This window comes from Citrus clementina, unplaced genomic scaffold (genome assembly GCF_000493195.1).
Source record: "Citrus clementina cultivar Clemenules unplaced genomic scaffold, Citrus_clementina_v1.0 scaffold_1, whole genome shotgun sequence".
Lineage (NCBI taxonomy): Eukaryota > Viridiplantae > Streptophyta > Magnoliopsida > Sapindales > Rutaceae > Citrus > Citrus x clementina.
In genome coordinates this window covers 25,564,648-25,581,615 of record NW_006263303.1, presented here as the reverse complement: position 1 = coordinate 25,581,615, position 16,968 = coordinate 25,564,648, and the positions used below count along the sequence as shown (strand labels likewise).

The following is a 16,968-nucleotide window of genomic DNA, read 5'->3' as shown; positions in this document are numbered from 1 at the left end:
GTTCATCATGGCTTAGATGAATTATTGAGTTATTAACATTAAAAGCCCCTATTGTTGATGCAAAATAAGAAAAATCAAAAGTTTTAAAATTATAACATATAAGTCCATAATATTCTAATTTTTTTACACTATTGAACTACGTTTCTAATATCTATTTAAATTAATAAATTTACATATTAATAAATAAATTAATTAATTTATTATATAGTTAAACTATGTATATTATTTACTAACCATAATTAATGATAAATATAAATATGATTTTTTTTTTAATTTAACATAACGGCAATCAATTTCCTCTCACCCATGTGAATAAGGTTCAAAGCCCATAACCTTTTTTTTTTTTTCCATCACAAGATATTTTACTATTTCTAGTGGATGGAATGTACAAAATACGAAAGTAAATTTAATTTCATATTTTATGTGGTTAATGTTTTATTATTTTTTTAACATAATATTTATTTAACATACTGTCAATTATCTAATTGTGTAGTAAAAATATGTTAATTTTATAATAATAATAAAGTGTTAGTTTATGAATTTATAAAATCATTTTTGTTTGTTTGAACAATGAGTTTTGTATTTTTGTCCTTAAATAAAAAGAATATATTTAATTGCACACTTAAATAAATTGATATTTGTTACTCCACCCCAACAGATTAAATAGTCATTAGCACACATCCATATAGTTAAGATCTTTTATTAACTTATCTGAGAGAACGATAAAAAACAAATCTAAACAATTACTCTATTTGAAAATAATTTAAATATTTCTTTAGTAAAAATAAACTAAAAATAAGCATTTTCTTTTATACCTTCTCTCTTGCTAACATCGCACATGGACAACAATAGAGATGACAGTTCAACACATATCTATCAATTAAAATATAAGTCAATTAGTATAATTAATTGTGTCATAAATAGGTTATCATATTAGGAGTTTTAAAATTGAACCCAATACAGTTATTAATCGAGTTGACAACTAGGAAGAGCAAACAAATCCATTCAAGTTGGTAATCTAAGTATTTGATCCAAATAGATTGGATAATATCCATCCAAAATATTCTGAATTTGATTTATCTGATATTCATATATGAACTTGAATATTAGTAATATTTAAGCATACAAGATCAAAATTGAATATTATAATTAATATTTAAGTTTTGTAAATTAGATGAAAAATCAAAATAACATTGCTAAAAATTATTGCACCATCAATGACAACAATGACGGAACCATCACTAAGAAATAGAAGTGAGTGAACAGAAATACAAATACTATCAACATATTCAAAATTCTCCAATCATCTATGTGATGGTGGCAATGTTTGCTGGATAAATGGATGTGCCGATGATAGATGCACCTTCCTATGCAAACAACTATAGCAAGACCCCATGATTATACGACGTTTCGAGGTTCATTACCTTTAACAATCAAATTGAGGGTCTGTAAATTGAAAAAAAGAAGGTGGTAGTGTAATATAACTTGTTGTGTTTTTGTGGTGTGGTTATGGTTGCAGTTATTTTGGAAGGGGCGTACAACTCTACATATCACCATTTTCTGGCATTGAGACTATCATTGTGTAGATCATCCAATTTCAAGTCTAATGGTACCCTTCATGGCCCCTTTCAATCAATAATGTCATTGCACGTGAAGAAGCAGTGGTCACCAGTGGCTGTCTATATTTTTTAATGTAAAGTTTCTTTTGTAATTAATTAAAAAATAAGAGTAATAATTATGTTTTATTATTCTGTTTTTATATTGAAAATAATTTTAATTACCTTTTAATTAAAATGGGTGAGAAAAATGATGTTATTGATGGTGAAAAATGGGTGAGAAAAATGATGCTACGTGTAGGTGAAGGACTAATGTGTAAAAAATTAAAAAAAAAAATTATTTTATTTTATTTTTATTTTCATAACAAATAACAGGACTCCATTGTAGTTCACCTTGAAAAAGACAAAAACAAGGGGTACCAAACCAAGTGGGGTTGCTCGGGCAGAAGCACTGAAGGAGGTTGAATTTGTGAAATTGGATATTCTGTTGTGCATATATTTTGAAAATAATTGAGATTTGATACATAAATTCTTCTAAAAAGACCAACATAAAGCTTAAATCAGAATAGAATACAAATCCTGAATTTGCGTTTGTGGATTTAGTTGATGAAACGCCCAACCGAATGGTGTTTTTTTTTTTTAAATTTTATTTTATTGAAAATTTATTAACCAAAGAATAAGCAACGGAAGAAATACAATACAACGTGACACGTTTGTTTACTAGCAAACTGGTCTGGAATCTGGATGAATAACTTTCAAACGTACAACGCTTAAATGTCCAATATTTTGCCAAACACAAAGACTCACTGTCTCACCTTACTAACCTTTGGGAAAATTAAAAAAAAAAATTATCTCCCTCTCTAATCATGTTTATTTTTAATGAACAAAATTTTAATTTTCAGTTGCATGTTGGGAAAAAGAGATATAACTCATTCCATAATAGTCAGTTTCACTCAAACGAAGGAACTCGATTTAGTCATATTGATTAAATCCAATTCAGGAGTTATTCCAATTTTAATTAATTAGTTAATTAACAGAAGGCTCTTTAAAACAAATGTTAATTATTAAAACTGTTGCATCAATTCATTATGGTAAATGCTTCAACACAAGTAACGTCACCCCAAAAGACAAATAAATTCCGCACAAATTTCCTCCACAGAATCACAAAATCAAATTCCCTTGAAAATACTTGCATAGGAGGCGTCCAATGGCAAAATTATCAGCAAATATAGTCCCTATGATGTTGGCTGCGGCTTGCATTGCAGCAACGCTGGTCTCAACAGAACTAGCGCAGTTCACAACACTGCCACCACTACCGACGATACCAATCTCACAAATTCCAGGCATATTACCGCCTCTAAAAGGTGCCGACCAATGCTGGTTGCCGCTAACAAACATTCCAGATTGTCACTCGGAGATTTTTAGATCACTTTCCAGCGGTCATGTTAGCAATATCGGTCCTGCTTGTTGCAATGGCATCAATCAAGTGACGGATAAATGCTGGTCTAAGATGCTTCCCTTTCATCCCACGTTCCCTTCATCGCTCAAGCAATTTTGTGCTGTTGCGCCTTCATTTGATCATTTATTTGCTGGGACAAAACTCTCTGTTACACCTGCATCTGATCATACATTTGACCAGACCACGCTCTCTCCGTCACCTTCACCTGATCATGCATTTGCCGGAAGCAACCCCTCTTTGCCACCTTCACCTTACCATATATTTGCTGGGACCAAGGTCTTTGTGCCAGAAGCAGATTTGGCTGAAGTAACAGAATGCTGGTCATCCATTACAAACACTGAAGGGTGTGCTTTAGAGATTTATAAATCACTCGTCACTGGCCAGTTTAATGGTCTTGGCCATGCTTGTTGCAAGGGTGTCGCTGAAATCACCGATAAATGCTGGCCTAAAATGTTCCCATTTAATCCATTCTTCCCTCAATTGCTGCAGAACACTTGTGGCATTGTCCTTGGGGCTTAGTATTGTTTCTTTCTTCTTCTTCTCTTCCCTTCCCCCTCCCCTTTTTTTTTTTAAATAATAAATAAATTTTGTAGTGAGATTGAATTCAATTATTAAAATCTCTGGTAATATAAATGATATGGGTTTGAAGCCCTGCACAAACGAGCAAAGAGAGAATTAGTTACCATTATGTTACAATAATAGGATAATTTTCTTGTTTGTCAGGTTATTTTTATGAGTGAAAAATATGCATATCCAATTAACAAGAGCACAAGACATTAAATTTAATCGTTAAACCCTTCAAATTCACAGTATTTCTGTTTTCTCAAAAAAATTATCTTTCTATTATGACCCCGAAATGGAAATGCTAAATTGCTTATGTCTAGTTGCCTATTTCCGCTCCTTTGGCCGCATAAAGAGCGGAGCTGAACTTTCGCGGTTCTTTTAGAATCAATTTCGAACCATCTGCTAAATGTTGTAGCAATCCAATTGAAGTCTTATTATATTATCAGTAGACAGAAGATCCTTCTGAGTCATTTGCAAACCTAAGCCATTACCGAGCCTAAACAAATATAATACATGGACTAGATTGCTTTGAACGCACGTCAACACAACCTAAAGATGAAATTGAATTTCCAAAGATATGATACATTAGCATTAGGCTGCGAAACTGCAGACAATGTTCACCGATGATCATTTAATAAGATCATCGTTTCAAGTCTGACGCAGTAATTATTTGCCCACAAATTACAATGACATATTTTGAAGCTAAAAGAGTAAAGGTAGCAAAATTAATCATTCAATTGTGAGCCTCTTTTTTCTTTTTTTCAATAATCTTTGTATCTTAAATTGGCAGAGAAAGAAATGAAAAGATATATTGCCATGTAGCTCAGTAGCTTGTGTTGGCCTTAGCTAAGAAGTTGAATAGGACAAGGCTTAAAAGAAAATGGCTGACTAAATTTCGGGCCCTTTTGTTTACGGAACCAAAATTTTAATTTTCAGTTGCACGTTAATTATTAGTCAAAAGAGATATAATTCAGTATGTTAATTATGTCGTCAGTATTATCTTTTCAACCAAATAGTCATAAATATTACTGTAATTTATTACATGAGTTATGTCATTTTAATTAATAACTCGATCCGATCAAGGAACACTATAAATTCACTACAAACCTAATTCTGAGGAAGAATCACAAACTAAATATCCGAAAATACTCGAAGGGTTTGCACACATAGCTGAATCCATGGCGAAAATATCAGCAATTACAATGCCGATGATGTTGGCTGTGGCATGCATAGCAATTCTTGTCCCAACAGGACTAGTACACGGTTCCCATTAGCAATACCAATCGGAAAAACTTCAGGCCTATTACCGCCTCTACAAGATGCTGGCAAAGGCTGGTCATAGCTAACAAAAATTCCAAGCTGCCTCTGGCAGATTTGTGATTCACTATCCAGTGGTCAAGCAAGCAAGATTAATCCGGCTTGTTGCAGCTCCATCAATCAAGTCAGCGATGATTGCTGGCCTAAGATGTTCCCATGTCATCCGTTTTTCCCTTCATTGCTCAAGAATTTTTGTGCTGCACTTTCACCTGATCAACCAACTGGAGCGAATTCCGGGAGCAAGCTCTCTGTGCCATCTGTTAATGAGACCGAAATAACAGAATGCTGGTCATCTATTACAAGCAAAGAATGGTGTGCTTCAGAGATTTTTAAATCACTCACCAGTCACCACTGGCCAAATCAATGGTATTGGCCCTGCTTGTTGCAAAGCTGTCACTGAAATCAGCGATATAAGTGCTGGCCTAAGATGTTCCCATTTAATCCCTTCTTCCCTCCATTGTTGAAGAGCTCTTGGGCTGAGGTTAGTGGGGCAGCACCAACACCTGATTAGGCAATTTTGTTGTTACAGCTTAGTGTTACTTGGTAGTTATTACACTGAATGGATTGGGCCAGTTATCAAGGAACTGCATTCCTTTCTGGTTTTTCAATGAGCTTAGAAATACAGGTTGTACTTCCATCGCTAGCAAAGCTTAGAATTGTGATTCATTCTTGACAATAAAATTAATAAAGTTCAGCAAATATATATACTTGAACATGCATTTGTTAGAAAATAATCCATTGGTGAAAACCATGGCTTAAATTTTAGAAACATTCATGTTGTATTACCAAAAATCAATAATTGAGCTCGCGGAAGCATATCTGAATTCATAACGAATAATTGCTTTTTAAAGTAGCGTGGTTTATCTTCTAGATCAACACATTATCCCGGAGAATTCTTTAAGTTTTTTTACCACAACCATTTATATAGATAACTTTACCTTTAGGTACTTCTACTTTCAACTCACTATAAAAATAAAAATTATCCTTAAATCTCTACACATAAAAGACACATACTCTATTTTTTTTTTGAAAGGAATTTCATTAAGCAAAAAACGAATTACAATTTGTTTAGCAACCATGGAGGTGGAACTAAACTCCACACTCGAGAATCTGTCATAGAATTTCCTGCCCTCGCAACAGAGTGAGCAGCAAAATTCGCAGATCTACGAACAAACGAGAATTTCACTTCTCCTATAGCTAGAGCTAACTCCCTGCAATCCTCAATGATGAGGCCAAAGCCATTGGGTCCATAAAAACCCTCTGTCAGAGCTTGAAAAACTTGAAGGCAGTCCATCTCAACAAAAACACATGGAATCTAGTACTCCTTTAGCCAGCTAAGAGCCTCCCGGATACCAAGAGCTTCAGCCTCCCTCGCACCAAATGTTCCAAACCTGCCAACACATCTTGCAGCAAAAAAACCACCATCTGAGTTGCGAATGACACAGCCAAGCCCAATCCTTCCCTGAGATGCAAAGACAGCAGCGTCGACATTGCACTTAACCCAACCAAACTCAGGCTTTTCCCAACTCTCTGCCCCATGAGCCACCTGATGAACTTCAGCATCTACATAGTACAATTGCTTCTTAGCTGCCTGCCACTGATAAAGAAACTGCCCAGCTGAATTAAGGACTTGCTGAACAGAGCCATTTTTCTGGTTCCAGATTTTATCATTTCGATGGATCCAAATTCGCCAGCAAATCATCATAGCTATGTTACAATTATCTTCACTGCAGCGTGTAAAAACGTGCTCCAGCCAACCTAAGAAAGAAGTGCAAGTACCAACAAAACCAACAGGAGAAGAGAACCAACAAGACTTGGCAAAGCTACACTATATTAAAGCATGCATAACAGTTTCTTCATTGGCGTTACACACATCACATGTTGAGATAATAGCCACCCTTCTAGTTAGTAAGCTAGCTGCAGTAGGTAATACATTCTTTGCTGCCCTCCAAATAAAATTCTTAACTTTGCTAGGAACATTCAATCTCCATAGTTTCCTCCACACACCAGCAAATGAATCAGGTACAATAGGATTTAATAACTTATAACAGCTACGTACCGTATAGCATCCGCGAGGATTGGCCTGCCAGTACCATGCATCATTATCTCTTCGGGAACTAAGAGGGATTTGTAAAATTAACTCCTTATCCCTTGCATTAAACAGGTCCGACACAGCCTCATAATTCCAGATCCGTTGGTTAGGCATCATCAAGTAGCTAACAGTTGCTGCAGCAAGCTCCTTATTGAGATTCGTAGAAACAAAACCATTAGTACTGTCTGGAAGCCATGAGTCATGTCCGATGGAAATATTGTGCCCACTGCCAACTTGCATCCTACAACCTTGCACTACCACATCCTTGGCTGCTAAAATAGACCTCCACACGAAGCTCGGGTTATGCCCCAAAGAAGCTTGAAGGACAGAATTGCGAGGAAAGTAGCGAGATTTAAGCGCCTTTAGCCATAAGAGAATCAGGGCGGGTTAAAATGTTCCATAATTGTTTCCCTAGCAGTGCAATATTGAAAGAGTGCAACTGTTTAAAACCGAGACCACCATGCCCTTTTGGTTTGCACAAATATTCCCATTTCAACCAATTAATACCTTTGCCACCCCTGTGATTGTGACGCCACCAATACGAGTTCATCATTCCTTCCAGCTCTCTACACAAATCTTTTGGTTGTAGATAAACACTCATAGCATAGTTAGGCATTGCAAGAGCTACCGTCTTCAGCAAAATTTCCTTTCCAGCCCGAGAGAGAATTTTCGAGCTCCACCCTTGAAGTCTCTTCCATACCCTATCCCGAATATACTGGAACACCTCTTTTTTCTTCCTGCCAATGAAAGACGGAAGACCAAGATAAGCTCCATGGTCAGTGGTTGCATTAACCTCCAGAAGCTCACATATCTGCTGAACGTTGGGCTCACTAATATTAGTATTGAACGAAATTGATGACTTGCTGAAATTAACCTCCTGGCCAGAGGCTTTACCATACAATGACAACATATACTTTACCAACAAAGCTTCATTGTGTGTTGCCCTAAAGAAAAAGAAACTATCGTCTGCAAAAAATAAATGGGATAGCATGGGAGCACCTCTCGCAACTCTAACCCCATGCAGTAAGCCACTCATTTCCTGTCTTCGAAATAAAGAACTTAAACCCTCCGCACATATAATAAATAGGTACGGAGATAATGGATCTCCTTGGCGAAGACCTCTACAAGGGACTATTGGCCCAACTTCTCTACCCTCTCGGAGCACACTATATCGGACTGTGGACACGCAAAGCATAACTAACTCCACCCATTTGGTATCAAACCCCAGCTTAAGCATCATCGCTTGAAGGAAGCTCCATTCTATTCTGTCATATGCCTTTGACATATCTATTTTCAGAGCAGCAACTCCATGTTTTCCTTGCCTCTTCCGTTTTAAGAAATGCATGACTTCAGCAGATATTATTATGTTGTCTGTGATGGCTCTACCCGGGACAAAGGCGCTTTGAGAATCTGAAATAACCAAGTCAAGAACTAATTTCATACGGTTAGCCAACATTTTGGATATAATTTTGTAAAGTACATTACACAGAGCAATAGGTCTCATGTCTGATAACATTTCAGGCTTTTGTTTCTTTGGAATCAACACAACTGAAGTGTCGTTTAAGCCTGCTGGAAAAGAACAATCATTCACTATTTGTAAACAAGCCGAAACCACATCCTCACCGACAATGTGCCAGAATCTTTGGTAAAAGGCTGGATTCATGCCGTCCGGGCCGGGAGACTTGTCAGGATGCATAGCAAAAAGTGCTTCCTTAACTTCCGTGGCAGAAAAAGGATTCAAGAGCATTAAATTCTGCTCATACGTGATTCTTGATTCCACACATTGAATAACCTCAGCACTAGAGCTTCCATTAGATTGGAATAAATTTTGGAAATAATTAACGATCAACTCATCCACCTCATCCGAATTGGTGCACCACTCACCCTGATTGTTTCGAAGGTTTCCAAACGAATTTTTCTGTTTCCTTGTTGAAGCCGAGGCATGAAAATATCGAGTGTTCTTATCTCCCTCTTTGAGCCAAAGTAATTTTGCTCGCTGTTTCCAAAACACTTCATGACTATGTAACAGCTCATTATAGCGGCTTCTTGCCTTCGTGAACTCAGTTATACCTTCACAATCCCTACGACCCCTGAACAAAGTCATTTGCTTTCTACACTCCAGCATCCGTTTACGAAAATCTCGAGCTAACCATCCACCCCACTCCGTCAAAGCAGACCCACAAGAAAAAATTTTCTGTTGAATGAAGCTACCAGTAGAGGAAAGCCAGTTCTTCCGAACAACATCACAGCAATCAGCCTCCCGCAACCACATATTTTCAAAACGAAATCTTTTTTGTCTCAAAATTGGCACTGTCGGATTAGGATCTAAAAGAATAAGAAGATGATCCGAACAAGTAGATTCTAGACTGTACACCTTTGCCTCCTTGAATCGGTGGAGCCATGACGCAGACACAAAAGCTCTGTCAAGCCTTTCTTCTACCCAATTATCAGTTCCTCTAGCCCTTTCCCAAGTAAATTGGTAGCCAATAACACCAAGATCAATCAGCTGACAATCGGCAATAGCATTTTGAAAACCCACCAGCTTCCAATTTGGGTGTGCAATTCTGCCTCATTTCTCATTAGCCGCTAGTAAATTGTTAAAGTCACCAATGCAAACCCACGGGAGAGCAGACGACCCCGATAGTAAACGGAGCAAATCCCACGATTCTCGGCGCCTGCTAGACTCAGGACACCCATAAAAACCAGTCAACCTCCACTTTCCCAGCTCCGGAACTTCCACCTCAGCATCAATGAAAATTTTCACATATTTTAAAAGATTAACACTACTAGGAGCCTTCCAAAAAAGCGCAAGACCACCGCTCCGACCCACTCTTTCAACAACAAAAAGCCCATCATAATCTAATTGTCGTTTAATGCTCTCTAATTTGCTTCTACTACACAAAGTTTCAATAAGAAAAATAAACGAAGGTTTCTTACTATTGACCAATTCTGCTAGCATCCGAACTGTCCGTGGTTGGCCTAACCCACGGCAGTTCCAGCTTAAGGTACTCATTGATCTCGGTGGGCCTGATTTACAGGTCCCACCGCTGATCCGTTTTTTGAGCCCACTAGAAAATCCCCAGACCGAGATGTGCCTTCCCCATCAAGGCCCACATGGAGTTGACTCATATCTTGTGATCTCCTTCTTTTGGCCTCGCTAACAACAAGCCCTGTCTCCATTTCTTCCACAGTTTCCATTTCCCCGCTAAGATGAGCTGGCTCCTTTGTTGACTTTCCATTGGAATTATTCCCTTTTCTAAATTTCTCACTACCTTCCAGAAATGGTACCATAATCCCCACGTTTTTGCCAATAGCCATGCTACTTGACACGGCAACTCCGGATATATTGGTATTCCCCGAATCAACTTGCATGGCAGCTGCTTGATTCATGGAGTTTCCTTTCTCCTTCTCGGGCTGTGTTGGCGGCACCGATCGCAGCCAACGATCGCTGGAATTCAGTGTAGATCTCTTATTCGGTGCTTTCAACCAATGCCCATAATGCTTCTCTAGGGCACCATGTGGGAACTCATACAACTTGGGGCATTGTTTTTCAGTATGTCCCAGTAATCCGCAAATGAAGCAAAAAATATTCAGCCGCTCATATTTGAAATCAATCCACAGCCAATCACCCCTGCCTTCTTCAGCTTCATTCTTCGTTTCAAAGGTTTCCGCACATCAATAGTCACCCGGATTCGCATGTAATTTCTCCAAATACCCATCAAATTATTCTCATCCGACTCCACAAAAACTCCAATGTAGTTACCAATATCTGTCAAGATTTTCTCTGACATGAAACCAACTGGTAAGTTGTACACTTGAATCCAAAATGAGGTGAAAAAGAGGGGAATATTTTGCGGTTGCTCATTCTCTTCCAGCCGTTTAACAATTAAAATATGTTGATCAAATGTCCAAGGGCCCGATTCCATAACTCGTTTAACATCAATTTCATGAAAAAATTGAAATAGAAAAAGAGTAGGGGATAAATCTCTGATACAAACCCCCTTACCAGGACGCCACAGTGAGGCCATGGTATGTTTCATAGCAGCAAAATTTATCACTTTATCTGTGAGAAAACGACCTACTAAACAGAAGCGGGAATCAATTCTCTCCTTGCCATCATCAATCTCCTCATCACCGACCACAATTAATCCACCTTCCTCCTCCTCAATGGATATATTAGCATACCCTCTATTAATATCGTTCTCCATTGTGGCTTCATTAGCAGCCATCGTGAAGAAGAAAGAAAGCCAAACGAAACTGAGACTTCACAAAAAACTTGTCATGCAGACAAGACGACTAAACTTGTCCTAAAGACAAGACAACCTTCGCTCCCAATTAATCACCCATGACGTTATTATATAAGAAATAGTGAAAAATTGTGGACAGGCGTTGTATTGTTATTGAATCTGACTTTTTCTAATACTTTGAAAGAAAAAAAAAAAGAAGGATAGAGTCTCAATTTTTCCTAGTAAAAGACACATACTCTATTAAATATATTAAAGTCCAAATTATTGAAAATCTTAATTAGATAACTTTTAATTGTGTTTAAATTTATATGACAGTATACAACACATAATTATTTATGTATAAACCCAACGTTCTATTAAGGATCCAACAATATTCTCACTATTCTTAATTGCTTTGAAGTTTTTATGTTAATTTTAATTTACATGTCAAGAACTGCTTGTGTTTTTTTTTTTACATGTTTTTTAATTGCACTATCGATTTTACAGTGGCATTACTACCTTTACGAGAACAATGCCGCTCTTTGCACTGTAATTAGATCACTTTATTTCATTATAATATAGCTAGGACACGCTCATTCTTTAGTTGTAAACATCCTTATGTTGACTAATTTCAAGCATATTTTGATTGTTATTCTTCTCGTCAAATTAAAGATGGATCCCCAGTGATGTTTTGTGGCAAAATTGGCTTTGAACTTTCTGCAGAGACTCGAGACTGAAAAAATAAGTACTTCCCAAAATAACAAAATACTCCTTCAAAAATATGCATTTCTGAATTGAGATTCTAAATGCGGGCGGCTTCCAGTCCAGGCCAGATTTGAAGCGATTCAACGATTGTCGACCCAAATTGCAGTCCCCTGTAAACTATTGTGAGAGCTTGTACTACGAAAAAGGAGCAAAATTTATTTGCCATCCCTGCAAATAACGCACTGATGGAGAATGGACTCATAAAAAGACTCTGACTGAAACAAATAGAATCAGAAATCTCATTGATTCATTGGTAAAATCCAAGAATGCCGGTAATGAAGAAGCCAAATATTTTTAGGGATATAAAAATGCTAGCCGACGTGCTTAAAACTTTGGCTGGTAGAAATATTTCGAGTCAAAACGGTAAGGATTTATCAAGATTTTTATTATATTCTGATTGCGTTTATATATATATATAATTGGGGTCCAGCTACGTTACCCATGGAATTTGGTACTCCATTTTTTTATCTTTTTGAAATCCTCATAAGAGTTGTACATGGCTTAGATGAGATTCTTGGGTTATTAACATTAAAAGCTCCTATTGTTCATGTAAAATAAGAAAAATCAAAGGTTTTAAAATTATAACATATAAGTCTATAATATTCTAACTTTTTTTACACTATTGAACTAGGTTTCTAATTAAATGACTTTTTTGTTACATTTATTAATATCTATTTAAATTAATAAATTTACATATTAATTAATAAATTAACTAATTTATTATATAGTTAAACTATGTATATTATTTACTAACCACAATTAATGATGAATATAAATATGATATTTTTTAAAAATTTAACATAATAGCAACCAATTTCCTCTTACCGATGTGAACAAGGTTCAAACCCCATAACTTTTTTTTTTCAACACGAGATTTTACTATCAAGTGGATGGAATGTACAAAATACGAAAATAAATATAATTTCATATTCTATGTAGTTAATGTTTTATTTTTTTTTTGTAACATAATATTTATTTAACACACTGTCAATTATCTAATTATGTAGTAAAAATATGTTAATTTACTAATAATAATAAAGTGTTAGTTTATGAATTTATAAAATCATTTTTGTTTGTTTGAACAATAAATTTTGTTTTTTGGTTGAGTTTTTGTCCTTAAATAAAAAGAATAAATTTAATTGCACACTTAAATAAATTGATATTTGTTACTCCACCCCAAAAGTTGAAATAGTCATTCGCACACATCCATACGTTTAAGATCTTTTATTAACTTATCTGAGAGAAGGGTAAAAAAAAAAATTACTCGATTTGAAAGTAATTTAAATATTTCTTTAGTAAAAATAAACTAAAAATAAATATTTTCTTTTCTTTCTTCTCTCTTGCTAACATCGCACATGGACAACAATAGAGATGGCAACATATGTCTATCAATTAAAATATAAGTCAATTAGTATAATTAATTGAATAATTAATTGTGCCATAAATAGGTTATCATATTAGGAGTTTTAAAACTGAACTCAATACAGTTATTAATGGAGTTGACAGCCAGGAAGAGCAAACAAATCCATTCAAGTTGGATATCTAAGTATTTGAACCAAATAGATTGGATTAAAAATTGAAAAAAAAAATTCCTAGCTATTATTTTTCTGTTACAATTATGCCATAAATACTCACTTAGCACATAACTCATGGTAAATGTTACATATGAAACTGTTTCGTCAATTTACAACAAGCGTTTCCGTAATCAGTATTTAGAGTGTGTTCTCTTCCAACCTAATCCTTCCACAGAACCACAAGTATCCTTTTCAATCACAGGAAACTTGTATCAACAAAACCAGTGCAAAGACTTCCAGTGATCTTGCTGATCCGATGGCAAAATCATCAAATGCCCTTCTTATGGTGCTGATTGTTGTGTTCGCGACAATGCTGTTCCCCTCAGGACTGTCACAAGAGCAGCCTGTACAAGATATTGAAAAATGCTGGTCATCTCTAACAAGCGTACCAAGTTGTCTCACGGAGATTATCGGTCCCCTGTTGCTTGGCCAAATTGGCCAAATTGGCCAGATTGGTCCTGTTTGTTGCACTGCCATCAATCAAATTACCGACAGTTGTTGGCCTAAGATGTTCCCGTTCAACCCATTTTTGGCTCCATTGCTCAAGAACTTCTGCACTGCACCCGCACCTCGAGAAGCTGGAGTACTGAGTGCTGCGAGCAAGGTCGCTTCTCCAAATCTCTTGTTGACGCCAGGGATTAATGGGGCTGAAGTTACTGAATGCTGGTCCTCTATTGCAAGCACGGAAGGGTGTGCTTTAGAGGTTTATAAATCACTCACCACTGGCCAAATCAATGGCGTTGGCCCTGCTTGTTGCAAGGCTATCATTGGAATTAACAATAAGTGCTGGCCTAAGATGTTCCCATTTAATCCATTCTTCCCTTCATTTTTGAGAAGCAATTGTGCTGCTGTCATTGTTTGATCGTGGGAGAGTCAAGAGTGGTTCTTCTGCTTTTCGATTAGTTTATTTTTTCGGCTAAATGATTTTTGTAGTCTTAATTTAAGACTGTCGATCGTATGATTCTTCACAATAAAAGTTCAGTTGGCCAACTAGAAATTTGGGCGCATTTTCTTGCTCTTGATGGTGTCATTTCACCATGACTGATTGCTCTGTTCTTTAAAGTTTAATTTTAATATTTATTTATATTCAAAGGCATTTAAATGCAAGTGTGCGCACTTGAACAAATAACGCACTGATTGAGAATTGACTCATAAAAAGACTCTGACTGAAACAAATAGAATCAGGAATCTCATTGATTCTTTGGTAAAATCCAAGAATACAGGTAATGAAGAAGCCAAATATTGTTAGAGATATGAAAATGCTAGCCGATGTGCTCAAAGCTTTAGCTGGTAGAAATATTTCGAGTCAAAACGGTAAGGATTTATGAAAATTGGTGACATCTACAAAAGTCTTTTTAGATATTTTGAAGATTTTCATTATATTCTGATTATATATACACACACATATATATATATGTGTTGCGGAAACGTGGGTTGAGCAATTACTAATACTGCAACTTTTGGAGAAATATAAATGTGGTGATAAACAAATGCAAAGAAAATAGAACACAGTGATTTACGTGGTTCGGCGTAATGCCTACGTCCACAGGCAAAAAACTGGAAGATAATTTTACTAACAATGAAATTTACAAAAGTGGGAAAAACTCACAAAACCCACAACCCCAATACACCCAAATGGAACCTCACTAGAACACTCAAGTGGAAGCTCTCTCAAATTCTCTCAAAGAACTCATTTGCAATTGCTCTCTACTTCTCTCAAATTGGGATACTTACAATTGCAAAATGCTTCTCTATTTATAGAGTGAATTCTGCTCCAAGTTGGGTTCAATTTGTCAAACCATTGAGCTGGATCTTGTATTGCATGCACAAGCTTTTCAACACCTAACTTTGTCTTTTGAAATTGCTTAGCCGACCAACTTTGTTTTTTTTGAATTTGGCAAACCCACCAACTTTGCCTTTTCAATTTGGCAAGCAATTCTTTGACTTTTCAACAATTCTCCACCTCGGCGAAAATTGAGTAAATCTGAGCCGACTATCAACAAACTACCTTCCAGTTTCTGCCTTCTCTAGCTGCTTTTAAACTTGTAGGATGTTGATCAAGTTTAGACAATGCTCAAACTTGATCGTCGTCACCACCTTAGTCAACATATCTGCGGGATTCTCTGCAGTCTTGATTTTCTGAAGAAGAATCTTCCCATCATCAACAATTTCCCGCACAAAGTGAAATCGTACATCGATGTGCTTCGTACGCGCATGATAAACTTGGTTTTTCGTTAAGTGAATAGCACTCTGACTATCGCAATACACATTAATGTGCTCCTGTGTCAATCCCAAGTTTTCAAGCAAACCTTGTAACCAAATAGCCTCTTTAACAGCCTCTGTAATTGCCATGTACTCGGCCTCTGTGGTAGACAATGCAACTGTAGACTGTAGTGTAGACTTCCAACTAATTGGTCCTCCAGCAAAAGTAAATACATATCCGGTGGTTGACCGTCGTTTGTCCAAATCACCAGCATAATCAGAATCAACGTACCCGATCACACCTTGACCAAGTGTATCGTCTCTTTCAAACAGTAAACCAACATCCATGGTCTTCTGAATGTACCGTAGAATCCATTTCACAGCTTGCCAATGTCCTTTACCAGGATTATGCATATATCTGCTCACTATACCAACTGCATGTGAAATGTCAGGCCTTGTACACACCATTGCATACATCAAGCTACCCACTGCATTTGAATACGGAACTTGTAACATGTATTCTCGTTCCGCATCTGTTGAAGGAGATAATTGTGCAGAAAGCTTGAAATGAGAAGCCAACAGGGTACTCACAGGTTTTGTCTGCTCAGTCATGCCAAACTGCTGTAGTACCTTCTTAAAATATTGCTTTTGAGACAAGCTTACTTTGCCACGAGCTCTATCTCTGCATATCTCCATGCCAAGAATCTTTTTAGCTTCACCTAGATCTTTCATCTCAAACTCTTGGTTGAGTTGAGTTTTCAACTTCTCTATCTCATCTTTGCTCTTCGATGCTATTAGCATATCATCGACATACAATAGCAAATAAATGAAAGATCCTTCTTGTAACTTGCGAAAATACACACAATGATCAAATTTATTTCTTGTGTACCTTTGCCCTTTCATAAATCGATCAAATCGCTTATACCACTGCCTTGGAGATTGTTTCAATCCATAAAGCGACTTTGTCAATTTGCAAACCCAATTTTCTTTTCCAGCAACCTTGAATCCATCTGGCTGAGTCATGTAGATTTCCTCTTCCAAATCACCGTGTAAAAATGCAGTTTTTACATCAAGTTGAACTAGTTCAAGATCAAATTGCACAACCATGGCTAGCAAAATTTGAATAGACGAATGTTTCACAACTGGAGAAAATACCTCATTGTAGTCTATTCCTTCCTTCTGAGCATAACCCTTCGCTATCAATCTAGCCTTG

At 36.5% G+C, this 16,968-nt stretch overlaps 3 protein-coding genes across 3 annotated transcripts in view; 2 read left to right on the top strand and 1 right to left on the bottom strand.

Moving 5' to 3' along the window:
- LOC112095822 overlaps positions 1-3,584 on the top strand; it is a 7,914-nt gene extending 4,330 nt beyond the window's left edge. Inside the window, exon 2 of the mRNA XM_024178222.1 lies at positions 3,186-3,584. Within this exon, the coding sequence (XP_024033990.1) occupies positions 3,186-3,534 (349 nt within the window). The 3' untranslated portion in view covers positions 3,535-3,584. The remainder of the gene's footprint in view (positions 1-3,185) is intronic.
- A 6,413-nt stretch (positions 3,585-9,997) lies between these two features.
- LOC112095771 lies at positions 9,998-11,217 on the bottom strand. Its single transcript, XM_024177912.1, has 2 exons — positions 10,618-11,217; positions 9,998-10,522 (listed from the first exon to the last, which is right to left on the bottom strand). Exons 1-2 carry the CDS (start codon positions 11,215-11,217, stop codon positions 9,998-10,000), a joined length of 1,125 nt encoding a protein of 374 aa, XP_024033680.1.
- Positions 11,218-13,809: 2,592 nt separating this feature from the next.
- LOC112095770 lies at positions 13,810-14,415 on the top strand. Its single transcript, XM_024177911.1, has one exon. It carries the CDS (start codon positions 13,810-13,812, stop codon positions 14,413-14,415), a length of 606 nt encoding a protein of 201 aa, XP_024033679.1.
- The last annotated feature ends 2,553 nt before the right edge of the window (positions 14,416-16,968 follow it).